Genomic DNA, 26,654 nt, shown 5'->3' on the forward strand with positions numbered 1-26,654 from the left:
GAGGAGATACTGTACACCATATGAAAGGTCCATCTCCATTCCTCAATATAACGTCATGTTCCCAACAAATAAGAAGATACTTTTACCCAACCTTATGAAGTGCCTGATCCCACCTTTGCTTATTTTAGGTTTTAAAGTTCAGAAATGTGTTTCATCAGGCTCATTTGTTTATGAAAAAAAAAAACTCACACAAGAGCATCCACTTTCATGTTCAAAATGTGGGGAATGTTTCACTCACAATGACGATTTTCTTGCACACGAAAAAATTCACCAAGGTGAGCATCCATTTTCTTAGTCAGAGTGTGAAAACTTTCAAACGTAGGGACCACCTTCAAATTCACCAGGAAGATCACACGGGTGAACATCCGTTTTCGCATGGGAAAAGTTTTTCTCGGAAAAATGTACTCACCAGAAGATCACCAGAAAACTTACACAGGCGAATGCCCTTTTTCATGTTTTGAATGTGGGAAAAGTTACAGTCAGAGAGGGGACCTGCTTACACATCAGAGAAGTCATACAGGAGAACTTCCTTTTCCATGTTCAGAATGTGGAAAGGTTTCACTGACAAAAGTAAACTTTGTATACACCAGAGAGTTCACACATTTTTATGGGTGTGGGAAAAGCTTCATTATTAAAGCACTACTGACTGTTCACCAGAAAATTCACCAAGCCAATAATCCATACTCCTTTTTAGAGTGTAGCAAAAGTTACACTACTAGATCAGGTCTTAATAGGCATCAAAATATTCACACAGGTGAACAACCTTATTCTTGTTCAGAATGTGGGAAAGTTTTAATCATAAAGTAAACCTTTTTGCACACCAGAGAACACACATCGGTGAGCTTCCTTATGTTCAGGGTGTGAAAAATGTTTCACATACATAGGAATCCCTTCTCCTGTTTAGAGTGTGGCACAAGTTACACAACCAGTTCAATTATTACTAGGCATCAAAGGATTCACACAGATGAACACCCTTATTCCTGTTCAGAGTGTGGGAAAAGTTTTATTTTTTTAATAGGGTCTTCATTGTGGGAAAAGTTTTAAAAGAAAATCAGCTCTTCAAGACATCAAAAGGAGTCACACATGTGAGCACCCTTTATTTATTTTTTTACTCACATTTTTTTGCACATCGGAGTGTTCATTTTCTTGTTTTAGGTGTGAACAAAGTTTGGAAACCATGCTTCAAGTTTCAAGTCTTGATTTTTTTTTTTTTGTAGAAGAAAATGTTTTATGTTAGGTTTGGCTTTGACTTGACTCAAATCTCATAAAAGTCGTCTAACAAAAGAAAGCTCACCTGTCATCAAAGCACTTTTGTCCCCACAGTCACACATTAGATGATGAGCTGGTAACCCTGGTGGCCACCATCATACTTTGCGGCTGGGACGTCACCAGGTCATGGCCCCCAGGCTCTCCCCACCAGAAATAACTGGGATTGAACAGGTTCAATGTTGGGGTAGCTAGCTAGTGGGTGTAAGGCAGGCTGGGATTTCAGAAGAAGACATGGAAGACGACAAGCTGAGGTCAAGGCAGACAGCTCATGGTCAGCAGGTTGGATGACGAGGTGAGGCTGGGACAGGCAGCTGGCAAGAACTGGGTCAGGTAACAATTGGGATCTCACACCTTAGGAGGGTTTTGGACTTCAGGCATGTATTGACGAAGGTAGTAGAGGGCTTCAGTGGCATCTCGGAGGGGAGGTTGGAGATGTGGAAAAGATGAGAGACAGTAGACTTTCCATAGAGAGATCAGAAGTAGAGAATGGGGTACATAGGACAAAGAACTAAAGAGAAGGGGCCTGAAAGAAGCGGATGATTTTGGAATTTGGAGATCATTTTCTCTAGTCCTCCAGAATCCAAACTCAGTAGTGGTATATGAAGTAGGATCTGGTGTTCAAAAAGTCATAGAATCAACCAAAATCAACCAGAATGTGGCCCTCAAGGAGGTGGAGGCCCCTGGGCTAGATGGTGATGGGTTAGGAAAAAGCAGGGAGGACCCAGTCTGCAGGATCAAAGTGTGGACAGCAGGAAGGGGGAACGGAGACGGGTGAACATTGGGCAGAGTTGGGGCACAAAGTCATCTTAGACCTGTGGTGGAAACCATACTGCACACCATCTCTACCAGTAGACACATACTGAATGCTTTCAAGGTGACTTTCCAACCATGTATATGGAGCATTTTCTTTTGTGATATGGTATCCTCATCATTCTCAGAACTTTACCAAAGGCGATTGTGCCATGACCCACACTTTGATGTTGCTGGTCTATGCAATAAAAAGCTGAAAATCTTTCAAAGACAACAAAATAGGCTGTACATTGTGCTGAAAAGTATTGACAATCCTAGGTGAAGACAACTTTCTATACAAGTATACCTTTATGTATGAGGCTGAAGTTCTGATATTCACCACCAGGGGGTACTGAGGGGAAGGTAAAAAGAGGAAGTGATGTAATGACCAAGACAGGAAGTTCCGGGTAAGAGGTGAGCTGAGAGGAAGCAGAGAGGAGACATTGCAGGAAATAGAGGAGGTAAAAACATATTATTTTATTTCCCCCTGTCGAGTCCATCCTAGTCCTCTATGTCTTTTGAGAGGTACTCATATGTAATAATTAAACATTGCTATTTCCTTCTATAATTCTGCTATATAGTTTTGAGGAAGACATCTTTCCTAAAATGGTTAGAACTTACCAACAAGGTCACTGATCAGTAAGCGTCATGATGGAGGACCAGCAGACCCTGTGACCAACATATGACTGTAGAACAGGAAGGAATGATGTGATGGTATAATAAAATAGTTTTTTTCCATAGATGGATGCTATGTCTGGAATACCCCGGAGGGAAATGTTATCCCGTCTTTGGATTCTAACACAGTAGACAGTGGTATGACGCAGAATTCTCCAGGAGCAATCCCCATTCCTCCAGATACACATCACAGACCGTACTGTGGGGAAAGATCATTGGCCTCCACCAATCCTGAAGACTCACATACTGCTCCCAACAAAGTCTATCTGGATCCCGTGGATGGATCTTCTGATAGACCTATGTGTTCAAAAGTTATTCAGGGTGTTTTATCAGGATCATCTCTTGCTGTAGAAGAACAGACACCAACAAGCGATCGTCCATTTCAGTGCCCAGAGTGTCGGAAATGTTTTCCAGTCAAGCGAAATCTTGTTTTGCATCAGAGAATTCACACCGGTGAGCGTCCATTTTCATGTTCCGAATGTGGAAAAAGTTTTGCTTGGAAAAGTATACTTACTGAACACAAGAGAATTCACAGGGGTGAACGCCCTTTTGCATGCCCAGAGTGTGGAAAAAGTTTCACTCAGAGGGGAGACCTGCTTACACACCAGCGAAGTCACACAGGTGAGCGCCCCTTTTCATGTGTAGAGTGCGGGAAATGTTTCACTCGGAAAGAAAGGCTTCTTACACACCAGAGAAGCCACACAGGTGAGCGGCCATATTTATGTTCTGAGTGTGGTAAAAGTTTTACACAGAAAGAAAACCTTCTTACACATCAAAGAAAACACACGGGGGAGCGTCCATTTTCATGTTCTGAATGTGGAAAATGTTTCACTCGGAAAGAAATCCTTCTTGCACATCAGAGAAGTCACAGGGATGAACACCCTTTTTCTTGTTCGGAGTGTGGGAAAAGTTTCACTCGCAAAGGAAACCTCTTTACACACCAGAAGATTCACATGGGAGAGCGTCCTTATTCATGTTCAGAATGTGGGAAATGTTTCACTCTAAAATCGCATCTAATGGCCCATCAGAAAACCCATGCTTCGGTTTCATAGGCTGTTTAACATACAGGAAAATATATTTTATTTTTTGCCAGCCTTTTTCTATTTTACTTATATTTTCCTGTAGATTTGATGATTTACATGGCTGATGTATGATAAAAATTAACATAAATGGAAGTTATCACAATGCTCAGGGAGTTGTTATTGTGGGACAGTGGCCAGATGAAATCATGGTTCTATATCTAGAAATATGGAGAATTTGAGTTGCCTTAAAACTTTAAAGGTTGTGAGGAAGAAGAAGATGTAAAAGTAAAACCACCAAAGTAAACCACTAGGGAAATAAACATTCTAGAAACCATCATATGTTAGATAAAACAAAGTAGCCATAGTTGATCAAGAGGGAGGCATCAAACCCTAATAAAACATGGTTCAAATACGATAAGCTAAACGAGTGCACCTAGTTTTCCATAAAAAGCATCTAAAAAGAGATTGTATTTTCCGTAGATAGGCACAGATTGAAACATATACAGAAGCCGGCGAAAAACATCCATCTTTAACGTATTAATCCTCGCAAACCAAGAAAGGGATAAAGAATTATATTTCTGTAAGTCGGAATGCAACTTACTACACAATGGTACATACTTATGATGAAACAGTTTAGAGGGCAATAAAAAAGGTGTTTGCCTCTTTACAGATTCTAAAGGAAGTATTTACACTAATAGACACTTCCTGCATCGCGTTTAAAGAGACAATAAGTACCTCTGATTTAGAAAAGGTAATTTTAAAATTACTAAAGACTCTAAATCTCAAATTCTTTTAATACAGAAGCTATAGTGGTATGCAGAGAAGTAATATACAACAAGAGTTCATCAGCATATAAAGATATTTTGTAATGGTATTCACACATTTGGACCCCTCTAACATCCCGGTTGTTCTGTAAGGGTACTGCAAGATGTTCCATGACCAGGGCAAATAAAAGAGGTGATAACGGACAGCCCTGCTTAGTACTATTCGATATCCGAAAAGAATCGGATAAAGAGCCATTAATCCTTACTCTAGCTGACGATAATTTAGATAAGGTAAGGTAAGATGAAAGTAGGAACATGGGCACCTTGGACACTTTGGGGTGTTGAATTAGGAGAATACTTTGAAGGGTATTGTCCCTTGCCTCTCACCCTAGAATAAATCCTAACTGGTCTTTATGTATAAAGCAAATATGTATTAAGGCTATTGGCAATAATTTTAGAAAACGATTTAGCATCAACGGTAATACGGGAGATGGGTCTATAATTGGAACATAATGTTAAATGGGACTAAATTAAGGGTATGACGTTTATAAATCGTCGGTGTGAATGCATCTGGGCCGGGGCTTTTCCCTGACGAAGTAGCTTTAATGGCTGACGCTACCTCTTCCTCTAAAAATGACATAACCTCGGGGTCCAATACTGGAAGAGCAGTCTCTTTAATATAATTTTGAAGAGCAAATGGTGTGGCCAGATTGGGTTCAAGACAATATAAATCTGCATAATATTTATGAAATATTCGCAGTATATCTTGGGGGATAGATGTTAAATCTCCCTGAACCGTGCGGATTGATGATACATTTGTAGTAGGTGTAAGAGGGTGAAGTCCCCTAGATAGCAATCTCCCACATTTGTCTCCATTTTGATATATCATTTTACGACAACGATCTCTGTAACATTGGTGTGCTAAATCATAAAGCTCTAAAAGATGAGACCTGGCTAAAGATAATTCTAAAAATGTATCCGGAGACAAAGTTCGTTTATGTAAAACCTCCAATCGTATTTTAATCAATGTGCTTTGTATGTCCTGCGACCTAATCTCTTTAAACCTTGAGCTGAATAAGGACCCTTCGAAGAACTGCCTCCATTGCCTCCCATTGTATAGGGAGAGGAGTCTGAAGAATGATTTTGTAAAAAGTTAGTAATAGCATCAACCACTGCCCTGGCACAAATAGGATCTTTAAATAATGAATCATTGCACCGCCACGTTCACCCTTTGGGAAATGACCTGGGGGAGATGGAAAGTGACCGTGACAGATGCATGGTCTGACCAAGGACAAGAGTCGATGGTGGAGAGAGGGTGCCAATCTATACGTGAATATACCTGGTGCAGGTTAAAAAAAAATGTGTAATCCTTAACTGAAGGATGCAAAATGCGCCATACATCTAATAATCTAAGTTCACATAATTTAGCACGAAATAAATTCAATTTAGAGTAAGATACAGAGGTTTTTTTTGTTGAGGTGTCTATACGAGGGTCAAGGGCAAAATTAAGGCTGCCCCCCACAATGAGTTCCGTCTGCAAATCCCCTAGGAGCGTCTAAATATTTAATGGTTGATAATTGGGTGAATATAAGGAGGCTATTGTATACTTCTTACCCCAAATAATTACCCTAATGAATAGGTATCTGCTCTGAACAGCACTGAAAGATTCAACTACCTGAATCAGAAGCGATTAATGAAATGCAACAGATACACTCTTTTAGCAACAGGATTGGAACTATGATAGCAAGTAATTTAATATCTGTTACATAAAGATGGAATTTTATGAGTTTCTTGAAGTAGAAGAATGTGAACTCTAGCCTTATATTGTGCATATAGTAACTGAGAACGTTTAGTAGGGCTATTTAGTCCCTTCACATTAAGGGTACGAATCCTAAAAGATTGGGCCTGAAAATGTTGCTGAGACATTTACAAATTCAAAAAAAAACGAGAGGGGAATAGGGAGATTAAGGAAAAAAAAGGGGAATGGAAAAACACATGAAAGGACAAAGCTCTTGTTAAATGGGAATGCTACAATCCTATCCAACACTGAGCACCTAAGGGGTAGGAAAATACCCTAGAACGCCATCTTATTAGGCGGCTAGCCTATACGGGGGTAGTGGCGACTCAAGGCGGGGCTTCAGCAGTCGCGCACGGGCAAAACTTACTACTCTAATATAATTCTGTAAGAATAATACCATAACCTAGTAAATGACATTGGATGTACCATTCATAAACATCATTTATATAACAAGTATCACCGCTAAACCTTCACCAAGGCCGGCAGAGCCAAAGATGTGAAAGTGTCTCACTAGGGACACCATCAATTCAATATATAATTATATAGCCATGCCGGTCCAGGGATCCATCTGAAGATATCCACTCAATACATATATCCATAAAGGTCTAAAATACCTTCTTAAACACAGATACATAATTACAAAATCTAAAATACTTATACCTTAACCTAAAGTGCATAAGAGCAAAAACATCCCTGGTCAAAGTAAACTAACTCATTACCTCATTCGTAAAATAACATTGTACACCATATGAAAGGTCCATCTCCATTCCCCAATATAATGTCATGTCCCAACAAATGAATAGGAGATACTGTACACCATATGAAAGGTCCATCTCCATTTCTAAACATGGGAGAGGAGGAGATTGGTCCTCATGATTCTGTTGTAGCCGGTTTTGTTTGTCATTGTCATATCCGTTGATCATGTGATTGTAAATTAGAAGAATTCTTTTTTTCCACAGATGGACGCTATGTCTGGAATACTCGGGAGGGAGATGATATTCAGTCTTGCGATTATGACACAGTAGACAGTGGCATGATGCAGAATTCTCCGGATACACATGACAGACTGTATTGTGCAGACAGATCATTGACCTTCACCAATCCTGAAGACTTTTATGATAACTCAGACACTGTTGATGGATCTGCTGGTAATTCTCATCCTCACAGAAATTTTTCTAGCTATGTAGATAATATGTCTCTCTGTTCTGAAGGTAATCAAGGTGTCTTTTCAGGATCATCTTTTGCTGTACACCAGACACCAACAAGTGAGCGTCCATTTCAGTGTTCAGAGTGTGTGAAATGTTTTAGAATGAAAGGAAACCTTATTGTGCATCAGAGAAGTCACACGGGTGAGCGTCCTTTTTCATGTTCAGAGTGTGGCAAAAGTTTCACTCAGAAAGAAAACCTTCATACACATCAGAGAAGTCACACAGGTGAGCGCCCTTATTCATGCAGAGAGTGTGGAAAAAGTTTCACTCAGAAGGAAAACCTTCATACACATCAGAGAACTCACACGGGTGAGCGTCCTTTTACATGTTCAGAGTGCGGGAAATGCTTCACTCGTAAAGAAAGGCTTCTAACGCACCAAAGATGTCACACTGGTGAGCGCCCGTTTTCATGTTCTGAGTGCGGGAAAAGTTTTGCTCAGAAAGAAAATCTTCTTACACACCAAAGAACTCATACAGGTGAGCGTCCGTTTTCATGCCCTGAATGTGGTAAAGGTTTCACCCATAAAGGAGATCTTCGTAAACACCAGAGAACTCACACAGGTGAGCGGCCTTTTTCATGTGCAGAGTGTGGAAATTGTTTTACACGAAAGGAAAGGCTTCTTAAACACCAGCGAAGTCACACTGGTGAGCGACCTTATCATTGTTCAGAGTGCGGGAAACGTTTCTCTCTGAGAGAAAATCTTCTCACCCACCAGAAAAGTCACACAGGTGAGCGTCCTTTTTCTTGTTCAGAATGCGGGAAATGTTTTACTCTTAAAAAACATCTTCTTGTTCACCAAAGAACTCACACAGGCGAGCGCCCTTTTTTATGCTCTGTGTGTGGGAAAACTTTCACTTGGAAACAACACTTAAAATCGCACCAAAAAACTCACATGGACGATCACCCTTTTTAGGGTTTAATAAAACCGAATGGTGTATACTTATCCATCTTTTTACGCCAAGAGCATCCTTTTTTTGAGGGCAGGACTGATTTTTTTGAAGGAAATATAATTTATTCAGAATTACTAAAGTCCATACCCACCATTGTTGGTGACAACAGAATTTGGGGGCATATCTCAATCTTCAGCAGCTATGTGATCAAGAACAGGAAGAGAATTTGCTACATATTTTCTTTGATTGCTTTATAAACGTAGTAAATCTACAAAGCAATACTCAATCTCCCATCATACAAGGAGGACAAATTATCCACATCAATCCGGACATGTAGAAGATAAGGACACAAGACAATAGGGACCATCTCCTGATATGTATAGTGGAGGAGATGAAGATCAGGACACGGCTGAGGACTGGAACCTCCCTAAATCACCTCACACTATGACTGCTGGGGAAGAAGATCAGAACACGAGAGGAGATGGGGACCTTTTCTAAACCATCTCACACTATGACTGGTGGGAGAGATGTAGAAGATTAGGGTACTAGGACCTTCCCAGATTATCTCACAATGCAAGTGGTGGGGAAGATGAAGAATATTAGAACACCACTGAGGACTGGAACCTCCCTAAATCACCTCACACTATTACTGGTGGGGAAGATGAAGAATATTAGAACACTACTGAGGACTGGAACCTCCCTAAATCACCTCACACTATGACTGGTTGGGAGGATGAAGAAGATCAGAACACAAGAGATGGGGACTTTTCCAAAACATCTTACACTATGACTGGTGGGAGAGATGTAGAAGATTAGAGTACGAGGACCTTACCAGATTATCTCCCAATGTGGGTGGTGGGGAGGATTAGAACATTACTGAGGGACTGGAACCTCCCTAAATCACTTCACACTTTGACTGCTGGGGAAGATAAAGAAGATCAGAACACGAGAGAAGATGGGGACCTTTCTAAAACATCTCACACTATGACTGGTGTGGGGAAGATAAAGAAGATCAGAACACGAGAGAAGATGGGGACCTTTCTAAAACATCTCACACTATGACTGGTGTGGGGAAGATAAAGAAGATCAGAACACGAGAGAGGGTGAGGGCCTTCCCAGATCATCTTCACAATGTAAATGGTGGAGGAGATGAATGACAAAAAAGAAGACAGAGACCTTCCTAAATCATCTGATGATAGGAGTGTTCGGGAAGATGTAGAAAATCAGAACATGAGAGTAGATGGGGACCTTTCTAAACCATCTCATGATGTAAAGAGGTGTGGACCGTGTAGAAGGACATTGTAAAACTTTATTGTAGTCAGAGGAGACCTGTGCACTATTCATAGGGATGGAGAAGTTTTTCTGTATTTAGTAGACTATTGTTCTATGTTTCAAGAAAGCTGCCTTATTGGAGGTCTGAAACGTTTATCTTTCTATGACATGGTTTAATTATTTAAATTGGTTTAATAAAATGTAATAATACAGAATATTCCAGAGCTTGGAGGTGTTGATGATTTACATGTGTATGTTTCTTGTATTTCCATGTAGACAGGCTCCAGAATGCATTTGGACCCCCTTCACCTTATTTTGCAGCCTGATGCTACAATTGTTTACATTTTTTTTTTCATTAATCCACACTCAGTGCCACATAATGACAAAATGAAAACAGAATTTTATACAATTTAAAATTTTAATTTATTAAAAAGAAAGAAAATGAAATCTTACATTTCCATAGGAATCCTATATTCTCTGCTCTTTGCTCTTCTTCCTGGTCTCACTCCTCATCTGTAGTCCTCGCACCTCCTTATGAGTTACAAGCTTCACTTCCCCTTCCAACAAAAACCAAATTTGGTCATGTGACTATGGATCAACTGTTACTGTTAATACTGATAAAGATTAATTTCTGTGCTGCCTAGATCTGTCTAAGTTATTGCTTTCAGGCCAAACAGAGCACAGATAGCATTATGGACCTGGTGGTTAACAGGTCTCAGGTGGTTGAACAGTAGCATGGATTGATCCAAGGATGAATGATAAGAATGTGGCAGAAGCAATAGCACAATGACCCAAAACCTCCTTTAGTTACATTTGCCCATTGCTATATTCCTGCTGGGAGTAGAGGGTTCTGATCACAGCATAATCATCTGCTAAACACATCTTAGAGTCTTGGGTCAATCGTGGTATTGAACTAATATGAACTTCTGAACAAGTCTTGCCTAAGTATGCAGGTATGTGGGGGTATTGCTGGGACATTGCAGGATAGTCATAGACCTGTTGTGTAGGAGGCTTGGGATGACAATAAATATGTCTCTGTAAGAGAATGTTAAGAGACGGTATGTATGTTCTACCCATAGGAAGAAAATATGATAAATACAAAAATATTTGTGCTGGGTTTAAGTAATCAAAAGGAAGGAGAGAAGAAAAGACAGGCTTTTTATCGCATAGGGATAGATTGTGTGTAAGTGATTTATTTAGTTTTGCGTCTACTTCTAGACATAGCTCATCTGTGCTAGGACCTAGTTCCAACAAATTTCTACCAGGATTATGACGGGTGTATATTTGGTGAGCAAAATAGACATGTATATACAGTGACAGAGTATATCTCTGGTACCCGAAGCGTTTCGCCCAGCGAGGGCTTCTTCAGGGGAATTGAGAGATCACAGTTGTGTCTGTCCTTAATGTCTCTTTAAAACACCACGTTACACTGACTAGAGAGGTGATCAATTAATTGAGTGCAATATAGGAGGATTTTGCAGCTTAAAGACTGTTATGCACAACCTGAGGATGGGGTTAGTCGTGGGTTCGTAGTTGTTTGTGTAATTCTTCATTTAGAGTTAAGACTTCCGCCTCTGAAGACCCCTTCTTTGTCCACATTACACCACCTATGTTCCCCATCCTTTTCCTTTTTTTTTTATTTCTGAAGAAACCAATTCTATATGTAGGATTTAATTTCTTATTAAAAACAAGTCCCATCCCCCAAACACATTAATGAGGAAAACCCCTAAATAGTGCACTACTATTTTTTTTTGAAATGTAACTTTCAACACAAACTTATGTATGCTCTTTCCATACAATAGGTCCAAATTATTAAAGCTCTCCAAGGCTGGAGAAGATACACTTTAATCAGTAAGGCTGGGTGATCCAGCAAACCTGGAATGGATGTGGCTTAGGATCGAAAACATTTGCTAATATTATTATTATTAATATTATTAATAAACAGGATTTATATAGCACCAACATATTACGCAGCACTGTACAATTAAATAGGGGTTACAAATGACAGACTAAAACAGACAGTGATACAGGAGGAGAGGACCCTGCCCGAAGAGCTTACAATCTAGTAGGTGGGTGCTAATAGAAAGTGACTTTTAAGAAACCATTTCCAGGTTTGCTGGATCATCCTGCTTTACTGATTAAAGTGTATCCTCTTCAGCCTTGGAGAGCTTTGATAGATCAGAGCCAATGTTGGAATACAGCCTGCAGTTCCTCTATTATCCACAAGATGGCAAGCCTACTTAAACTGAAAAGACCAGGACACAAGGAAACTGCAGAGAGGAAGTGATGTCACAGATAAACAGGAAGTTCCGGGTGGGAGGTGAGCTGAGAGCAAGCAGAAAGGAGACAATGCCAGAATTGGCAGTAGGGGAGGTAATAAGATATTTTATTTTACTATCACTCCCATTCATATTGTGTGTGTGTGTAAACCTAACAATAGGTGACTTTGCACATACCTAGGATATAGTTACAGTGATGTAAAGGTGAATTATATATTATGATTTTTATCTTCATATTTGGGGATTTTTGGATCTTGTGCAATGTGGGGGAGGGGTGTCACGCAGAGACTTCTTTAGGAAACATAGGGATCATATTGGTGCTCTTAACGCTTGTTGGCTCATTTAGGGAAATATTGCACTCTTCACGGTGTTTCAGAGTGATTTGATGCTGAGGTTGCTGAGGATTTTATATATATTATTATGGTATGACAAATCATCGAGAAAAAGAACATCACAAACAGTTGTTAGAAAGCATGGCCAATGAATGGGCCACTGTTACAATATCATTACAATGGTCTGCAATCTAATATGATGATGGCTAAGCCACCAATGTTTGGATGTGGGAAGATAAGGGCATCAAATGGGCACTCATACAGCCAATGTGCTGACAATGGAATAGTATGGCCACCCCTAAAATACACGGGGAGCCAAAAAGGCAATGGAATAATACATGGAGTAAAGCAGGGTATCATTACAGCCCATATATCTTCTTGACTCTTCTCTTCCGCTGTGTGTCTGAAGCATCAATACTGACTTTCTCCAGTTGACCAGTTCATGCAAAACCAATCTGAACTCTCAGTTGCCTTAAGAAGAAGCTTTTTCTTTTGTTAAGCAGAATTCGGAGAGTTCCCTTTTATTTATCTACACAGACATTACCTAGTATATGTACTATAGGCACTCATGAAGGACTCCTCTGAGATATTGTTGGATACCAACCAATCACTAACAATTAAGACAAAATGTATTGAAGAAGCAGAAGATTGATTGTTTTGGCATGCACAGTTTCAGTTGTGCTAATAGCAGTGTATAGGAAGCTATCCGGGCCATGCAGAGTGCTCCATACCTGTCATTTTCTCTTTCGGGGTTCCCCCAAGTTTTACAGTCCAGATGTGTTCTCAGTCTGTAATTTATCACCAGGATGATGTGTCCTGTAAAAGTCACATGACCACCTCCTGGAGCATGGACCAGGAAAAAAGTCAGATGAATGAAAAGATAATAAAACTCACCTTGGAGATCTTGCGTCTACTGACGAGAGAGGTGGGAAGGATTCTGGGATATCGCATGACATCCTTCCTAATAAAACACAGACCTGACCAGAGAGGTTAGGAGAATTCTAAAAGACTACACAAAGATAATCGTTGGTGTCTGTTTTAGTTAGGATTTTGAAGTTGTGAGAAAGAAAACTAACAAGCAACTCTCAACCAACACCCATCCTCTGCAACCTTGTTCCCTGACACCTGGGACATACAACAGGAAGAACATTCTCAAAGTCACACAGAAGATCATTGACCTGCTTACCGGAGAAGTGAGCAGTGCTGGGAATTCTGGGAGATTATTATGGGATGTGTCTGGATGGTGACTGTATCATTGTGTGTGTCAGGTTCCTATAAGGTGTCAGGATGTCATGGTCTATTTCTCCATGGAGGAGTGGGAGTATTTAGAAGGACACAAGGACCTCTACAAGGACGTCATGATGGAGGACCACCAGACCCTCACATCACCGGGTAAGAGGAGTTTCAGAAGGACACAAGGACATTATGATGAAGCATTCCAATGATGGAAACCCACCAGAGAGATGTTCCCGGCCTCTGTATTCCCGGGATTCCAGTCAGGAACATCAGGAGATCCCTCACCATTTTCAGGTACATAGATAACTATTATCAGTGTTTTATTTTTTTTACACACAAGATTTTTTGTTACAATGGTTGTTTTTTTGTATATTCAGAATGGAAACCTCGGGGGTTATAATATTATTGTTAAAGAGGAGGAAAATGAAAGTGGATTTCATGAGGAATTTTCAGAACGATGCAAAAATCACTACAAGGAGGTCTTGACAGAGCCACCTAGTAATGTAAACTCAGCAGAGAGATGCCCCAGGCCTTTGTATTCCCAGGATTCCACACGAAAAAGTCAGGAGATCCCTCACCATCCTCAGGTAGGTGGAGCAAATAATCTTAAGCACAAAAGTGACTCCAAACTTGCATGTTTGTACTAAGCCTCAGTTTGTTAACAACTACGTTTTAAAGATCTTAGTTTCAATTATGTAATTGGTTTAGGATGAAGAACTGATTGATATAAAAATTGAAGTTAAAGAGGAAGACGAAAAGACATATTTGGGAAGTGATCATCAGTCTATGAAGACGGCTGAAATGATAGTAAGGATTAAAGACGAATCTTCTGTAGATAGTGGAACAGGTAAGTTATCAGCACTAAATACAGAGGGAGACCTCATTTTTGTAAACTTTTACTGTAACAAGTGTAAGGCAGCAAAGTTGAGATTTGTATTATTTTCAATGTTTTGATGAGGATTTATTGTTCTTATCAACTATACTGAACACATGCTGTCACCAACAAATGAGGAGATACTGTACACCATATGAGAGGTCCATCTCCATTCCTCAATATAACGTCATGTCCCCAAAGGTCCATCTCCATTCCTCAATATAACGTCATGTCCCCAACAAATGAGGAGGAGATACTGTACACCATATGAAAGGTCTATAACCAAAGGTCCATCTCCATTCCTGTATGTTGCTATACTGATGTTGTGCGTCTTCTATAAATCTGATGATCATGAGACCAACACATGACTTCTGACTATTAATTGTGAACAAATGATGGGATTGTATAATATTAGAGTTCTCTTGTTACACAGATGGATGTTATGTCTGGAATTCCTCAGTGGGTTTGGATTGTACCATAGTAGACAATGATGTGACGCATTGTTCTCCAGGAGCATCTCCGGATACACACCACAGACAGCACTGTGCGGACAGATCATTGCCCTCCATTAAGCTTGAAGACTCTTTGGATACTTCACATAACCTTCCCACGAAAGTCAGTGCAGATCTTCTGAGTGTGGACGGATCTTCTGAAAAATCTCATCCCCACAGATTATCATCAGGTTATGCAGATACAACTTCAGAATCTAATCAAAGTGTTTTATTAGGATCATCTATTGCTTTACAACACCAGACACCAACAAGCGAGCGTCCATTTCAGTGTTCTGAGTGCATGAAATGTTTTAGAAGGAAACGAAACCTTATTGTCCATCAGAGATGTCACACGGGTGAGCGTCCTTTTGCATGTACAGAGTGTGGAAAACGTTTCACTCAGAAATGTGTACTAGTGGACCACCAAAGAGTTCACACAGGGGAGCGACCTTTTTCGTGTCAAGAATGCGGAAAAAGTTTGACACAAAAAGAAAACCTTCAGGCGCACCAGAGAATTCACACAGGTGAGCGTCCTTTCCCCTGTTTGGAGTGTGGGAAATGTTTTACTCGTAAAGAAAAGCTTGTTATACATCAGAAAATTCATTCTGGACCTTATATATGTTCAGAGTGTGGCCAAACTTTTAATCAGAAAGAAACTTTTATTACACACCAGAAAATCCACACGGGTAGGTATCCTTTTTCATGTACAGTGTGTGGCAAGTGTTTTACTCGGAAAGAAAATCTTCATAGACATCAGAGCAGTCACACAGCCGAGCATCCTTTCTCGTGTTCAGAGTGCGGGAAAAGCTTTACTCGCAAAGAAAATCTTCAGAGACATGAGAGAAGTCACAGATCTGAACGCCCATTTTCATGTTCAGACTGTGAGAAATGCTTTACTCGGAAAGAAAATCTTCTTCTACACCGGATGACTCACACGGGGGAAAAACCTTTGTAATGGTTTAGCGTGCTGAAAGTCACACAGGCCAGCTTCTTTCTGTGTGTACATTTTTTAATTGAAATCAAATATGACTTTAGGTGTCAGGTGACACATATCAGCCAATGGTGTTGTCAACAGTGGAGTAAATAAAAAGTGTGGGGGTACATGGTAATGGTGGTCAGAGGGAGGCCATTTTACTAGTCAACGGCAAGGAAAGTTTACTCTAGTTTAGAATTAGACATATACTGTATGACTTTTGAATAAAAACAAAAAAAAACCTTCAGTCGATGTCTGATTTTTTTCTTGTGTTTAATACAAAAGTGTTTTCTTGTATATGATGAATGACTTCCTGCACAGACTTCTGTGCACTGTATGCAATTATATTATTGTCCATATATTAGTGGGGGGGGGTCTGTCTGTCCGTCCCTGGAAATGTCCTACATATTATTCACACTGTTTATTCAGAGTTCTCGTTATAATTCCCTGTCTCTGATGAAAAAAACAAAAAGAGCCGTAGTCGCCTTTTCAGGGAACATTTGGAGTTGTGTGCTGTACATTACATCCTTCAGACCACTGCACCATGTAAACTGTCATTTACATTATATCCTCCTGACCCCTGCAAGCTATGCTGTACATTTCATCCTCCTGACCTCTGCACCTTTGGCCTGTGCTGTACATACCATCCTCCTGACCCCTGCACCCTGTGGGGTGTGCTATACATAACATCTTTCTGACCTCTGCAACATGTAAACTGTCATTTATGTTACATTTTCCTGACCCCTGCACCCTGAAATCTGTAGTGTACATTATATCTTTGTGATCATTGCTCCCTGTGAGCTGTGCTGTACATCTTTTAGATAACTGCACCCTGTAAGTTTTGTTGTACATTACATCCTCCTGACCCCTGGCACCATGTGATTTTTGTTGTACATTACATCTTTTGAACCTCTGCAGCCTGTAAGCTATGTTTGTACAATACATCCTTCTGACTATTGCGTCCTATATACTGTGCTGTACATTACATCCTTCTGACTAACTGTGATTGACAGTTACTGGTTGCTATGTCGGCTTCACTTATGATGAAGTCCTCAGACTGTTGTTCAGCATATTTTGTGTAGATAGCAATTGTATTAAAATAGGCTAAAAGAAGATCTGTCACTACTCACTTCATTCAGTGTACCAGCATTTTTCTCTCTTCAGTGCTCGGCAGTTGTTTGTGTCCCACTGTCAGGGTTCGAATATTTTTCCTGGAAATACAAAGATGTCAGCGGCTTATAACAGATTATGATTGTAGGAGAAGACAGCAGGGTATATTTCTAATGCTGCTTTGATTTATTGCAAGAGTTACTCCATATTTATACATACCATAGGTGGGTGATACATTTCATCGAATCAAATAATGCTTTGTGTCTCCGCACCTACCTTCAGGTTAACAAACCTCATTACCTAATACCATTTACTATGAGGCATTATTTTTTATTCCGGGATTAAATGTGATGATTATTGACAAATATTAAGATTCATTTCCTATTATTTTACTAATCCATATCAATTTTCAACCTTATTACTTACACTTTGCCAATGGCAATAAATCTGTCACTTTCTTTGTATGCCTTGCTGTTATTATTATTAATATTATTAAACAGGATTTATATAGTGCCAACATATTACGCAGCGCTGTACATTAAATAGGGGTTGCAAATGACAGACGAATACAGACAGTGATACAGGAGGAGAGGACCCTGCCCCGAAGGGCTTACAATCTAGTAGTGTTATAATAGAATGACGTTCACAATTGTGGACTTACCTGTCGCACCTATATTACCAAACGTAGGAATGGAGTACATGGATGGAAGGAAGAAAAGGGTAAGAGAAATATGGAAGGAAGGGGGCAGGGGAACCCGGCTTCTTTAGTTCCAATTAAAAACTGTAAAGGAAGATGAATGCAGTTCCTCTATTCGTCACAAGGTGGTAACTATCATAGCATGCTCTATAGTACACAGGACAGGAAATGATGTCATATAAAGACAGGAAGTGATGTTATTATACATATAAACTTCCGGGAGAAAGGTTAAATGAGAGGAAGTAGAGAGTAGACTTTCCTGGAGCTGGAAAAAGAGAAGGTAATGAGCTATTATTTTATTTTTATACTCTGTAACCTTCTGTCATGTCCCTCCTCTTCCTCCATAGTCAGTTTGATGTAATTTTTTCTTATAATGCTAAACCAATAAGGAATATCTATATATTATTATTAAGCCAATATTTATATAGAGCAGAAATATTACCCGCAGTAAACCAATGCAGATACAGGGACAACACACAAATTCCTTTTAGAACGAGATTTACCGGGCCGGCATACCAACCTGTGACCGAGTGCTAACCAGTGAGCCAACTGTGGAATAGAAAAAATACCAGTGTAACGTTATACACAGTAATATCCTGGTACAAACATAAATTATAATAAATAAGGATACAAATGGTGATATCTCCCACTGTATTCTGCAGGCAACACTCACTGCCTTCAGTGGATTTAGACAACAACTAACTCAACAATCAACTAGAATGAAATTAATGAGACAAATTAGTCCAGTGCCTTTAGCTCAATTATATTCAGTTTACTACTCATCGCACAAAGAGGCGTGTCCTGTGAAGATTACACGACCGTCCCAGAGGGGATGTATGAGGATCACATGACTAAAATGTTATTAAACCTCACCCTGAAGATCCTGTATCTGATGACCAGAGAAGTGAGGAGGATTTTGGAAGGTCATATGACATCACTTATAACACAGACATGACTTGTGACAAGGATTCGAGAATACTCACAGTTTTACTTTGTGTTTCTTCTTGTACAGACTTGTGAAATAATTAGGAAAAGACATGATAAATGACTTACATTCAACATTCATTTGCACAGTTTATTCCCATCTCCTGCCCTGACACATGAAAGAAAGAAACGAATATAATAGAGGTCACCCACAGGATCATTGAGCTGCTCACAGGAGAGGTGAGCCGGGAATTTTGGGAGGTTATTATGGGATGTGTCTGGATGGTGACTGTATCATTGTGCGTGTCCGGTTCCTATAAGGTGTCAGGATGTGACTGTCTATTTCTCCATGGAGGAGTGGGAGTATTTAGAAGGACACAAGGACCTTTACAAGTACGTCATGATGGAGAATAAACCGCCTCCCACATCACCGGGTAAGAGGAGACTTTTTTGTAAAGGAGAGAGCAGTACGGAGGATAGATCCCCCATCATCTGATAAACACATAGAGACAATGTATTCAGTCAGTGTGTGTGTTTCCTACAGATGGAACCAGTAACAGGAACCCACCAGAAAGATATATTGGTCCTCCTTATTTCCAGGATTTCAAACAGGAAGATGACACCACCCCTCACCTCGAGGTAGGTGGAACTGCTCATGTAGAACTTAAATGTGATTCTAGATAGGTATATTACCGTTTGTAGTCTCATAATAATCAAGCTCACATGTCATATTTTTAAATTGTAGACTGAACCAATTTACATAAAAAATGAAGTTAAAGAGGAAGAAGAGGAGACATATGGGAGAGGTAATCAGCAGAAGTCTGTGGAAGAGGTTGGAATTAGCAAATGAAAAAGGGAGCAATCTCCCCTAAATATCTGCACATTAGCGATATACCGGTTTTAGTGAGAAACCGTTTATGAACACATTTTACTTTTCATCTCCATTCCTTAACCCCAACAAATGAGGAGGAGATACTGTACACCATATGAAAGGTCCATCTCCATTACTCAGTATAACGTCATGTCCCCAACAAATGAGGAGGAGATACAGTACACCATATGAAAGGTCCATCTCCATTCCTCAAAACTGTACACCGTATGGAAGGTTTATTCCTATTCCTCCATAAATTGTTGTGATCCCAACAAATGAGGGGGTATCTTAATAAATACCATGCTTCAATTAATTTTATTTTCAGATTATAAAACAGAAGATCTTGATGTCATGCAATGCTCCTCAGAAGAGAACTATGACAATACAGTATCAAATCTCTCTACTCCTGAGGATTCTAGAGTTATGTCACAAACTGTTTTTAAAAATACCCACCCAGGACCTCATATTACAAATAGATCCTTTGAGAATTCTAATCTTCTGGGATCTTCTTCTGGTACTTTAAATTCAGTTCCACACACAGGGAATAAAATGTTAGCATCACCCAACTTTGATAAATATTGTTTATCTAATTCAGTGACTTCTGTAGATTTAATGATGCACAAACAAACTGTTCCATTTCCTTGTTCGGAGTGCGGGAAAAGTTTCTCACAGAAAGGAGGTCTTCTTAGACACCAGCGAATTCACACGGGTGTGCGTCCTTATTCGTGCTCAGAATGTGGAAAATGTTTTACTCTGAAAGGAGACCTTTTGGCCCACAGTAGAAGACACACGGGTGAGCGTCCTTTCTCATGCTCAGACTGTGGTAAAAGTTTCACTCAGAATGGAGACCTTATAAGACATCGGAGAATTCACACGGGTGAGCGACCTTTTACGTGTTCAGAGTGTGGCAAAAGTTTTACTCAAAAAGGAGTACTTACTGCACACCAAAGACGCCACACGGGTGAACGTCCTTATCCTTGCTCCAAGTGTGGCAAATCTTTTGTTCAAAAAGGACACCTTCTTACCCACCAGAAGACACACATGGGTGAGGATCCTGCCTTATGTTTGTAGTGCCTGGTGCCCCTTGACTTGCTGGTTGAATGAGCTCCCTTCATGACTGTCAGTACATGTTTAAGACTTGTACATTCAAAACAGACAATAATATCTTCTTTTTATTGAACATATGGAAACTTTTTTTTAACATATCGGACACTTCATGTGTATAAGGCTGCCAGATGAAGGCACTGAATGTTCAAATTCTGGAGGATGTTTATATCTGATACATTATTATAGTGATATGCTGTATCTTCTAGCCAATGGTTTGGTATGAGATCTTTGGTTTGGTTTCATGTAATAAACATCACATTCTCCTGATTCACCTAACCTGACCTTTCCATTCTTCATGTCACCCCTGTGGGGAAGCACACATGATGCTGAGCATAAAATAAATATAATTTACATTGCATCCAGATAAGGGTGCTGGGTACATTCTGCCAAGAGCTGAGTGGTAAGTAAGTGGTTATGGTTATTTATTGACCAGGACAGGTGACAGCAATGATAAGGTGCCAATGAGCAGTATGTTTATCTAGTAGAAAATAAAACTGGGAAATCATGGGTCAGGTAATAAATCTTCAGCAACAGGTGTACAGACATGGAAACCCAATACAGGGATAGTAGGAACTCTTCCTAATCAGCACAACAGGTTTACTAACCCAGAAACTTTGTACAGGGGTGGTGGAAACTCCTCATAATGAATAGAGCCCTGCAGTGTAGAAGTCTTGCCAATAAAGTCCTCGATAAATGGGGAGACTGTCAGTTGTTTTAACACTTCAGCAATCACCAAGACCAATGCCCTGCCAGACTACAGTGGAAGATCCAAGTGCACATTGGGAACACAAGCCCCATAGGTCTCTATACAAAATACAGAATCCACCATCTGCTACCACCTGCAATACACCGAGCACCAACTTATGTATACCGAATCACAGCAATAGCTCTTGTTATGCTTCACACATGGCTGAAGTTCAAGTCAACATATACTGGACACCCAACCCATCGGTCTACAGAGATTATCTGGATCCATTGTGATTAAGTTTACCAGGAGTCACCTAATATCCAGCACAAGTTGTAGAAGCGTGCGTGTATTATACTATGACACGAAGATTGCAGTTCCTCAATTTGCTACACAGTGTGGATTCTTGTGTTAAAACAGAATGCACTGACAGGATGTCTATAGGGTTTTTTTTTTATCTGGGATATGTTTATTCCCTAGTGGTTGAACTTGATAGACTTCTGTATTTTTTTAATCCGACTAAATACAGTATGTAATATTGATGGGATGTCACATTAATTATGCATAACCAACACAAGCAGTAACATATATATATTCTTAGCAATAACCCCCAGGTATGATAAGATTGAAACACAAATCACAAATCATACATTAAAATATAATAAATAATTATAATTAAAAAAATAATGAATTTGATAATTTTATAAAAAAAATTAAAAAAAATCAAATTTGTCCAATACAATAAAATAATAGCATAAACTTTTGTATTTAATATTTGGATTTTTTTTATAACTTTTTTTACTGTGATCAATATTTTAAAGTGTACCAACGCTTCGATTGTGCGGAGGACGAGAAGCAGAAGCCGTCCGGGGTTCGCTGGTGGATGCGGCTGAATCTGGAGGGGGGGGGGGGGGTTGGGGCACGTAGGATTTTTTTTTGCTACCCCAAATGTGGCTGGGATTACCGCTTTTGGTACTTAAAATGCACCCCGAGACACATTTGAGATCACTGTCAGGGGGGCTAAATTTATCAAATATTGGACATATTTCGGTGCGTTATGCTTAAGAATTACAGGCCTACAATGTAAAATAAATTTTCATGAAAGTCAATGTACCGATTTTAGACATATAAATCCAGACAGAAATGAACCGCCCAGGAGGTTAAACTATAAAGCATGCAGTTCCTCTATTTGTCACAAAGTGGTGATCTCACAATCTGTAAGGACAGTGCAACAGAAAGTGATGTGAGAAACAGACAGGAAGTGATCTAGAGCAGACAGGAAATGATGTAAGGTGAGTGACGTTAGGGGCAGACCGGAAGTTAAAATGTGAAAGGAGAGTTAGAGGGAAATAGGAGACATCTTTGTATCTGACAGCATAGAAGGTAGTAAGATATTATTTTATATTTACACCCAGTAATGTTGCCCTTTCCCTCGCATGTCTGTCCACATCCTCCATAGTCTTTGTAAAAAGTAAAATATATAAACTATGTTTCTCTCTTTCTTTATACAGTATACACATATTTAAATACATGCTTTTTAAAGAAAATTTACGAATAACTTGTTGCGAAACTATAAATCTTTACTGCTGTTTTATTGAAAGCCTACAAACATAAATGGGCAATAAAGGTAATGAGTAGAATCCCAGGAAGTGTTTTTGGGAGTCCAAAGTAATGAAGATATCATGTTACCCTGAAACCATTTACCAATTTCCAGCTACATTGCCAAGGACAAACCTATTACCTATAGGAGTGTCTTACACAGACTTTAGTAATCCCACCAGGACCATTGACATCCTTAGTTTTTCAGCAAGGCATTATTTACACATATACTCATCTCCTTGACAGGTTATGTTGTAGTGTAGAATATTAGTGTGTGAGAAGCCTTTGGTACTTTGCTGAGAATATATTTTTTTATTCTTATCATAGTATAATGTTTGATATATTATTACACTACAGAAAAAGTATTGACCATCTCAATGATGATGGACGAGGACCAGATTTACATGACTGAGAGGATATTAAACCTCACCCTGGAGATTGTCTCCCTGCTTACTGGAGAGGTGAGGAGGATTTTGGAGGTTACATGACATCACTCATCTCTAATAATAAAATACAGCAGTGTTGATCTTTTACAACAGAATTTTCCTCCATTGAAGTTTGGTGACCATGTAAAAATGACAGTGCCGTCACCTCACTTCCTGACACCAGGGTCAAACAATGGCAAGAAAATTCTAGAAATCACCAGGAAGATCATTGAGCTGTTGGCAGGAGAGGTGAGCGATGCTGGGAATTTTTAGGACATTATCCAGTAAAAGACAAGGGATGTGTCTGGATGGTGACTGTATCATTGTGTGTGCAGGGTCCTCTCCTCCTGTATCACTGTCTGTATTAGTCTGTCATTTGCAACCCCTATTTAATGTACAGCGCTGCGTATTATGTTGGCGCTATATAAATCCTGTTTATTAGTAATAATAATAATAATGTCCCCAACTAATGTGGAGGAGATACTGTACACCATATGAATGGTCCATCTTTATTCCAGACTGATCAATGATAAGCCAAAATAGGTAATATTCTTTTATTGATGGTAAAATATTTTCTTCCAACAGATGGACATAATGATCAGAATACCACAAGCACATATTTTATGTCCTCTCCAAATTGTAAGCAAGAAGAAAATGACATCAAGCATGTTGCTCAGCATATACATTCTGCACTTTCCTCTGAAAATCGACCACTTTTCTCCAATTCTCAAGCTTCCACTAGTAGGGCACATACTGATTCCAAAACGGTACAGCCAACAACTCAAATTATGGAAAAAAAATCCTGTGACTTGGTCAAACTCAATTATAATAATTCCAGAAACTTGGAAAATGTTTCACTTGAAGATAATAAAAAGTCCAAAGCTTCTAAAACTGATAAAAGTTTAAAATCAAAATCCCTTCCTGTCAATCTAAGGACAAACAATACCGAGGTTCCATTTCCATGTGCCGAGTGTGGGAAAGGTTTCCATTCCAAACAGGACCTCCTTAGACACCAGAGAAGTCACACAGGGGAGCGACCTTTTTCTTGTCCAGTGTGTGAGAAAAGTTTCACCCAGAAAGGAGACCTTCTTAGACACCAGAGAATTCACACTGGTGAGCGTCCTTATTCATGTTCAGTATGCAACAAATCTTTCAGCCGAAGAGGTCACCTCCTTTCCCATCAAAGAAAACACACAGGAGAGCGTCCTTTTTCATGTTTGCAGTGCGATAAATCTTTTGCCCAAAAAGCGGCTTTTGTTATCCACCAGAGAAGTCACACAGGTGAACGTCCTTATTCATGTTCAGAATGTGGTAAAAGTTTTATTCAGAAAAGGTTACTTACTGTACACTTAAGAAGTCACACCGGTGAGCGCCCTTTTGCTTGTTCAGAATGTAGCAAGTGTTTTACCTATAGAGGGGACCTTCTTAGACACCAAAAAAGTCACACAGGGGAGCGTCTTTTTTCATGTGCAACCTGTAGCAAATCTTTCTTTCGAAAAGGACACCTCCTTACCCACCAGAGAAGACACACAGGTGAACGCCCCTATCCATGTACGTACTGTGGGAAATCGTTTGCATATAAAGCCGCAATTGATGCTCATCTAAGAATTCACACAGGGGAGCGTCCTTTTTCATGTTCAGAATGTGGAAAGTGTTTTACTCAGAAAGGAGTACTTACTGCGCACCAGAGAAGACACACTGGCGACCTTCCCTTCTTTTGTTTAGAATGTGGGAAGGGTTTTGTAGAGAGAGGACGCTTTATTAGTCATCAGAGAAAACACATCGGTGAGCAGCTTTTTTTTTTCTGTCAATAATGCAGTAAATGTTTATTGAAAGAGTATGAACACTTACACACCAGATAAGTCACATGACCAAACATCCTTTTTGCTTTTTAGAGTCCAAGGAAGGTTTCATTTTGAAAGCGCAGGAGAATGTAACATTTGTGAATCAGACACTCATGATATCATCAGGTAAGAGATGATTTTATTGTTAAGTAGAGAGAAGTACAGAGGGTCCAGCTAGACCCCCCATCATCTGATAAACACATGGAGACAATGTATTCAGTCAGTGTGTGTGTTTCCTACAGATGGATCCAGTAATGGGAACCCACCAGAGAGATGTCCCCGTCCTCTGTATTCCCGGGATTCCACACAGGAAGATCAGGAGATCCCTCACCATTATCAGGTAGATGATGAATATACTTAGTAGTTATGAATTATAGGCAAGCTTGTTCGTTACAATAATTGTTTTATTGTATATTCAGCGAGGAAACCTTGCGGGTTTTAAGGTGGGTAAAGAAGAACCTAAAAAGGAGAAGGATGAATATAGTTTGACTGAAGAGTTTCCAGAAGAACACAACAATATTTACAAGGATGTCATGATGAAGGCACCTAGGTATCAAAACCCACCAGAGAGATGTCCCCACCCTTTGTATTTCAAAGGTTCCTCACAGAAGGATCAGGAGCTCGCTCACCATTTTCAGGTACATAGGACTGAGCGTCCAAAACCAGAAAGTGATACTAAACTCTTGTTGAACATTTTCCTAGTATTAATCTCAAATTATTTTGCATCATTTTGTGGTTTCAGGGTGATAACTCAACTAATATAAATGTTGACATTAAAGAGGAAGTAGAAGAAACACATATGAAACATGAACACACTTCAATAAAAGAGGATGGGATGTTAGTGACCTTTCAAGAGAGGCAATCTTCTTCAGATTTTTGCAGAGGTAACAATGTCTGAATGGAAAGATCTCCATTCCTCAATATAACGTCATGTCCCCAACAAATGAGGAGGAGTTACCATACACCATATGAAAGGTCCATCTCCATTCCTCAATATAAAGACATGTCCCCAACAAATGAGGAGGAGATACTGTACAACATATGAAAGGTCCATCTCTATTCCTCAATATAACGTCATGTCCCCAACAAATGAGGAGGAGATACTGTACAACATATGAAAGGTCCATCTCCATTCCTCAATATAATGTCATGTCCCCAACAAATGAGGAGGAGATACTGTACACCATATGAGAGGTCCATCTCCATTCCTCAATATAATGTCATGTCCCCAACAAATGAGGAGGAGATACTGTACACCATATGAAAGGTCAATCTACATTCCTCAATATAACGTCATGTCCCCAACAAATGAGGAGGAGATACTGTAAACCATATGAGAGGTCCATCTTCATTCCTCAATATAATGTCATGTCTGCAACAAATGAGGAGGAGATACTGTACACCATATGAAAGGTCAATCTACATTCTTCAATATAACGTCATGTCCCCAACAAATGAGGAGGAGATACTGTAAACCATATGAGAGGTCCATCTCCATTCCTCAATATAATGTCATGTC

General features: G+C 39.7%; 2 protein-coding genes across 2 annotated transcripts in view; both read left to right on the forward strand.

Moving 5' to 3' along the window:
- The window catches only part of LOC140339075 (uncharacterized), a gene marked incomplete in the record, with an annotated part of 48,685 nt that extends 32,565 nt beyond the window's left edge, over positions 1-16,120 (forward strand). Inside the window, 2 exon segments of the mRNA XM_072423623.1 lie at positions 7,277-8,418; positions 15,169-16,120. Coding sequence (XP_072279724.1) covers positions 7,277-8,418; positions 15,169-15,855 — 1,829 coding nt within the window.
- Positions 16,121-18,193: 2,073 nt separating this feature from the next.
- Positions 18,194-26,654, forward strand: part of LOC140338950 (uncharacterized) — an 11,560-nt gene continuing 3,099 nt past the window's right edge. Inside the window, exons 1-8 of the mRNA XM_072423289.1 lie at positions 18,194-19,038; positions 19,149-19,243; positions 19,350-19,410; positions 23,877-25,076; positions 25,187-25,261; positions 25,378-25,475; positions 25,555-25,773; positions 25,878-26,019. Of these exons, the coding sequence (XP_072279390.1) occupies positions 18,954-19,038; positions 19,149-19,243; positions 19,350-19,410; positions 23,877-25,076; positions 25,187-25,261; positions 25,378-25,475; positions 25,555-25,773; positions 25,878-26,019 (1,975 nt within the window). The 5' untranslated portion in view covers positions 18,194-18,953. The remainder of the gene's footprint in view (positions 19,039-19,148; positions 19,244-19,349; positions 19,411-23,876; positions 25,077-25,186; positions 25,262-25,377; positions 25,476-25,554; positions 25,774-25,877; positions 26,020-26,654) is intronic.

This window comes from Pyxicephalus adspersus, chromosome 10, assembly GCF_032062135.1.
Source record: "Pyxicephalus adspersus chromosome 10, UCB_Pads_2.0, whole genome shotgun sequence".
Lineage (NCBI taxonomy): Eukaryota > Metazoa > Chordata > Amphibia > Anura > Pyxicephalidae > Pyxicephalus > Pyxicephalus adspersus.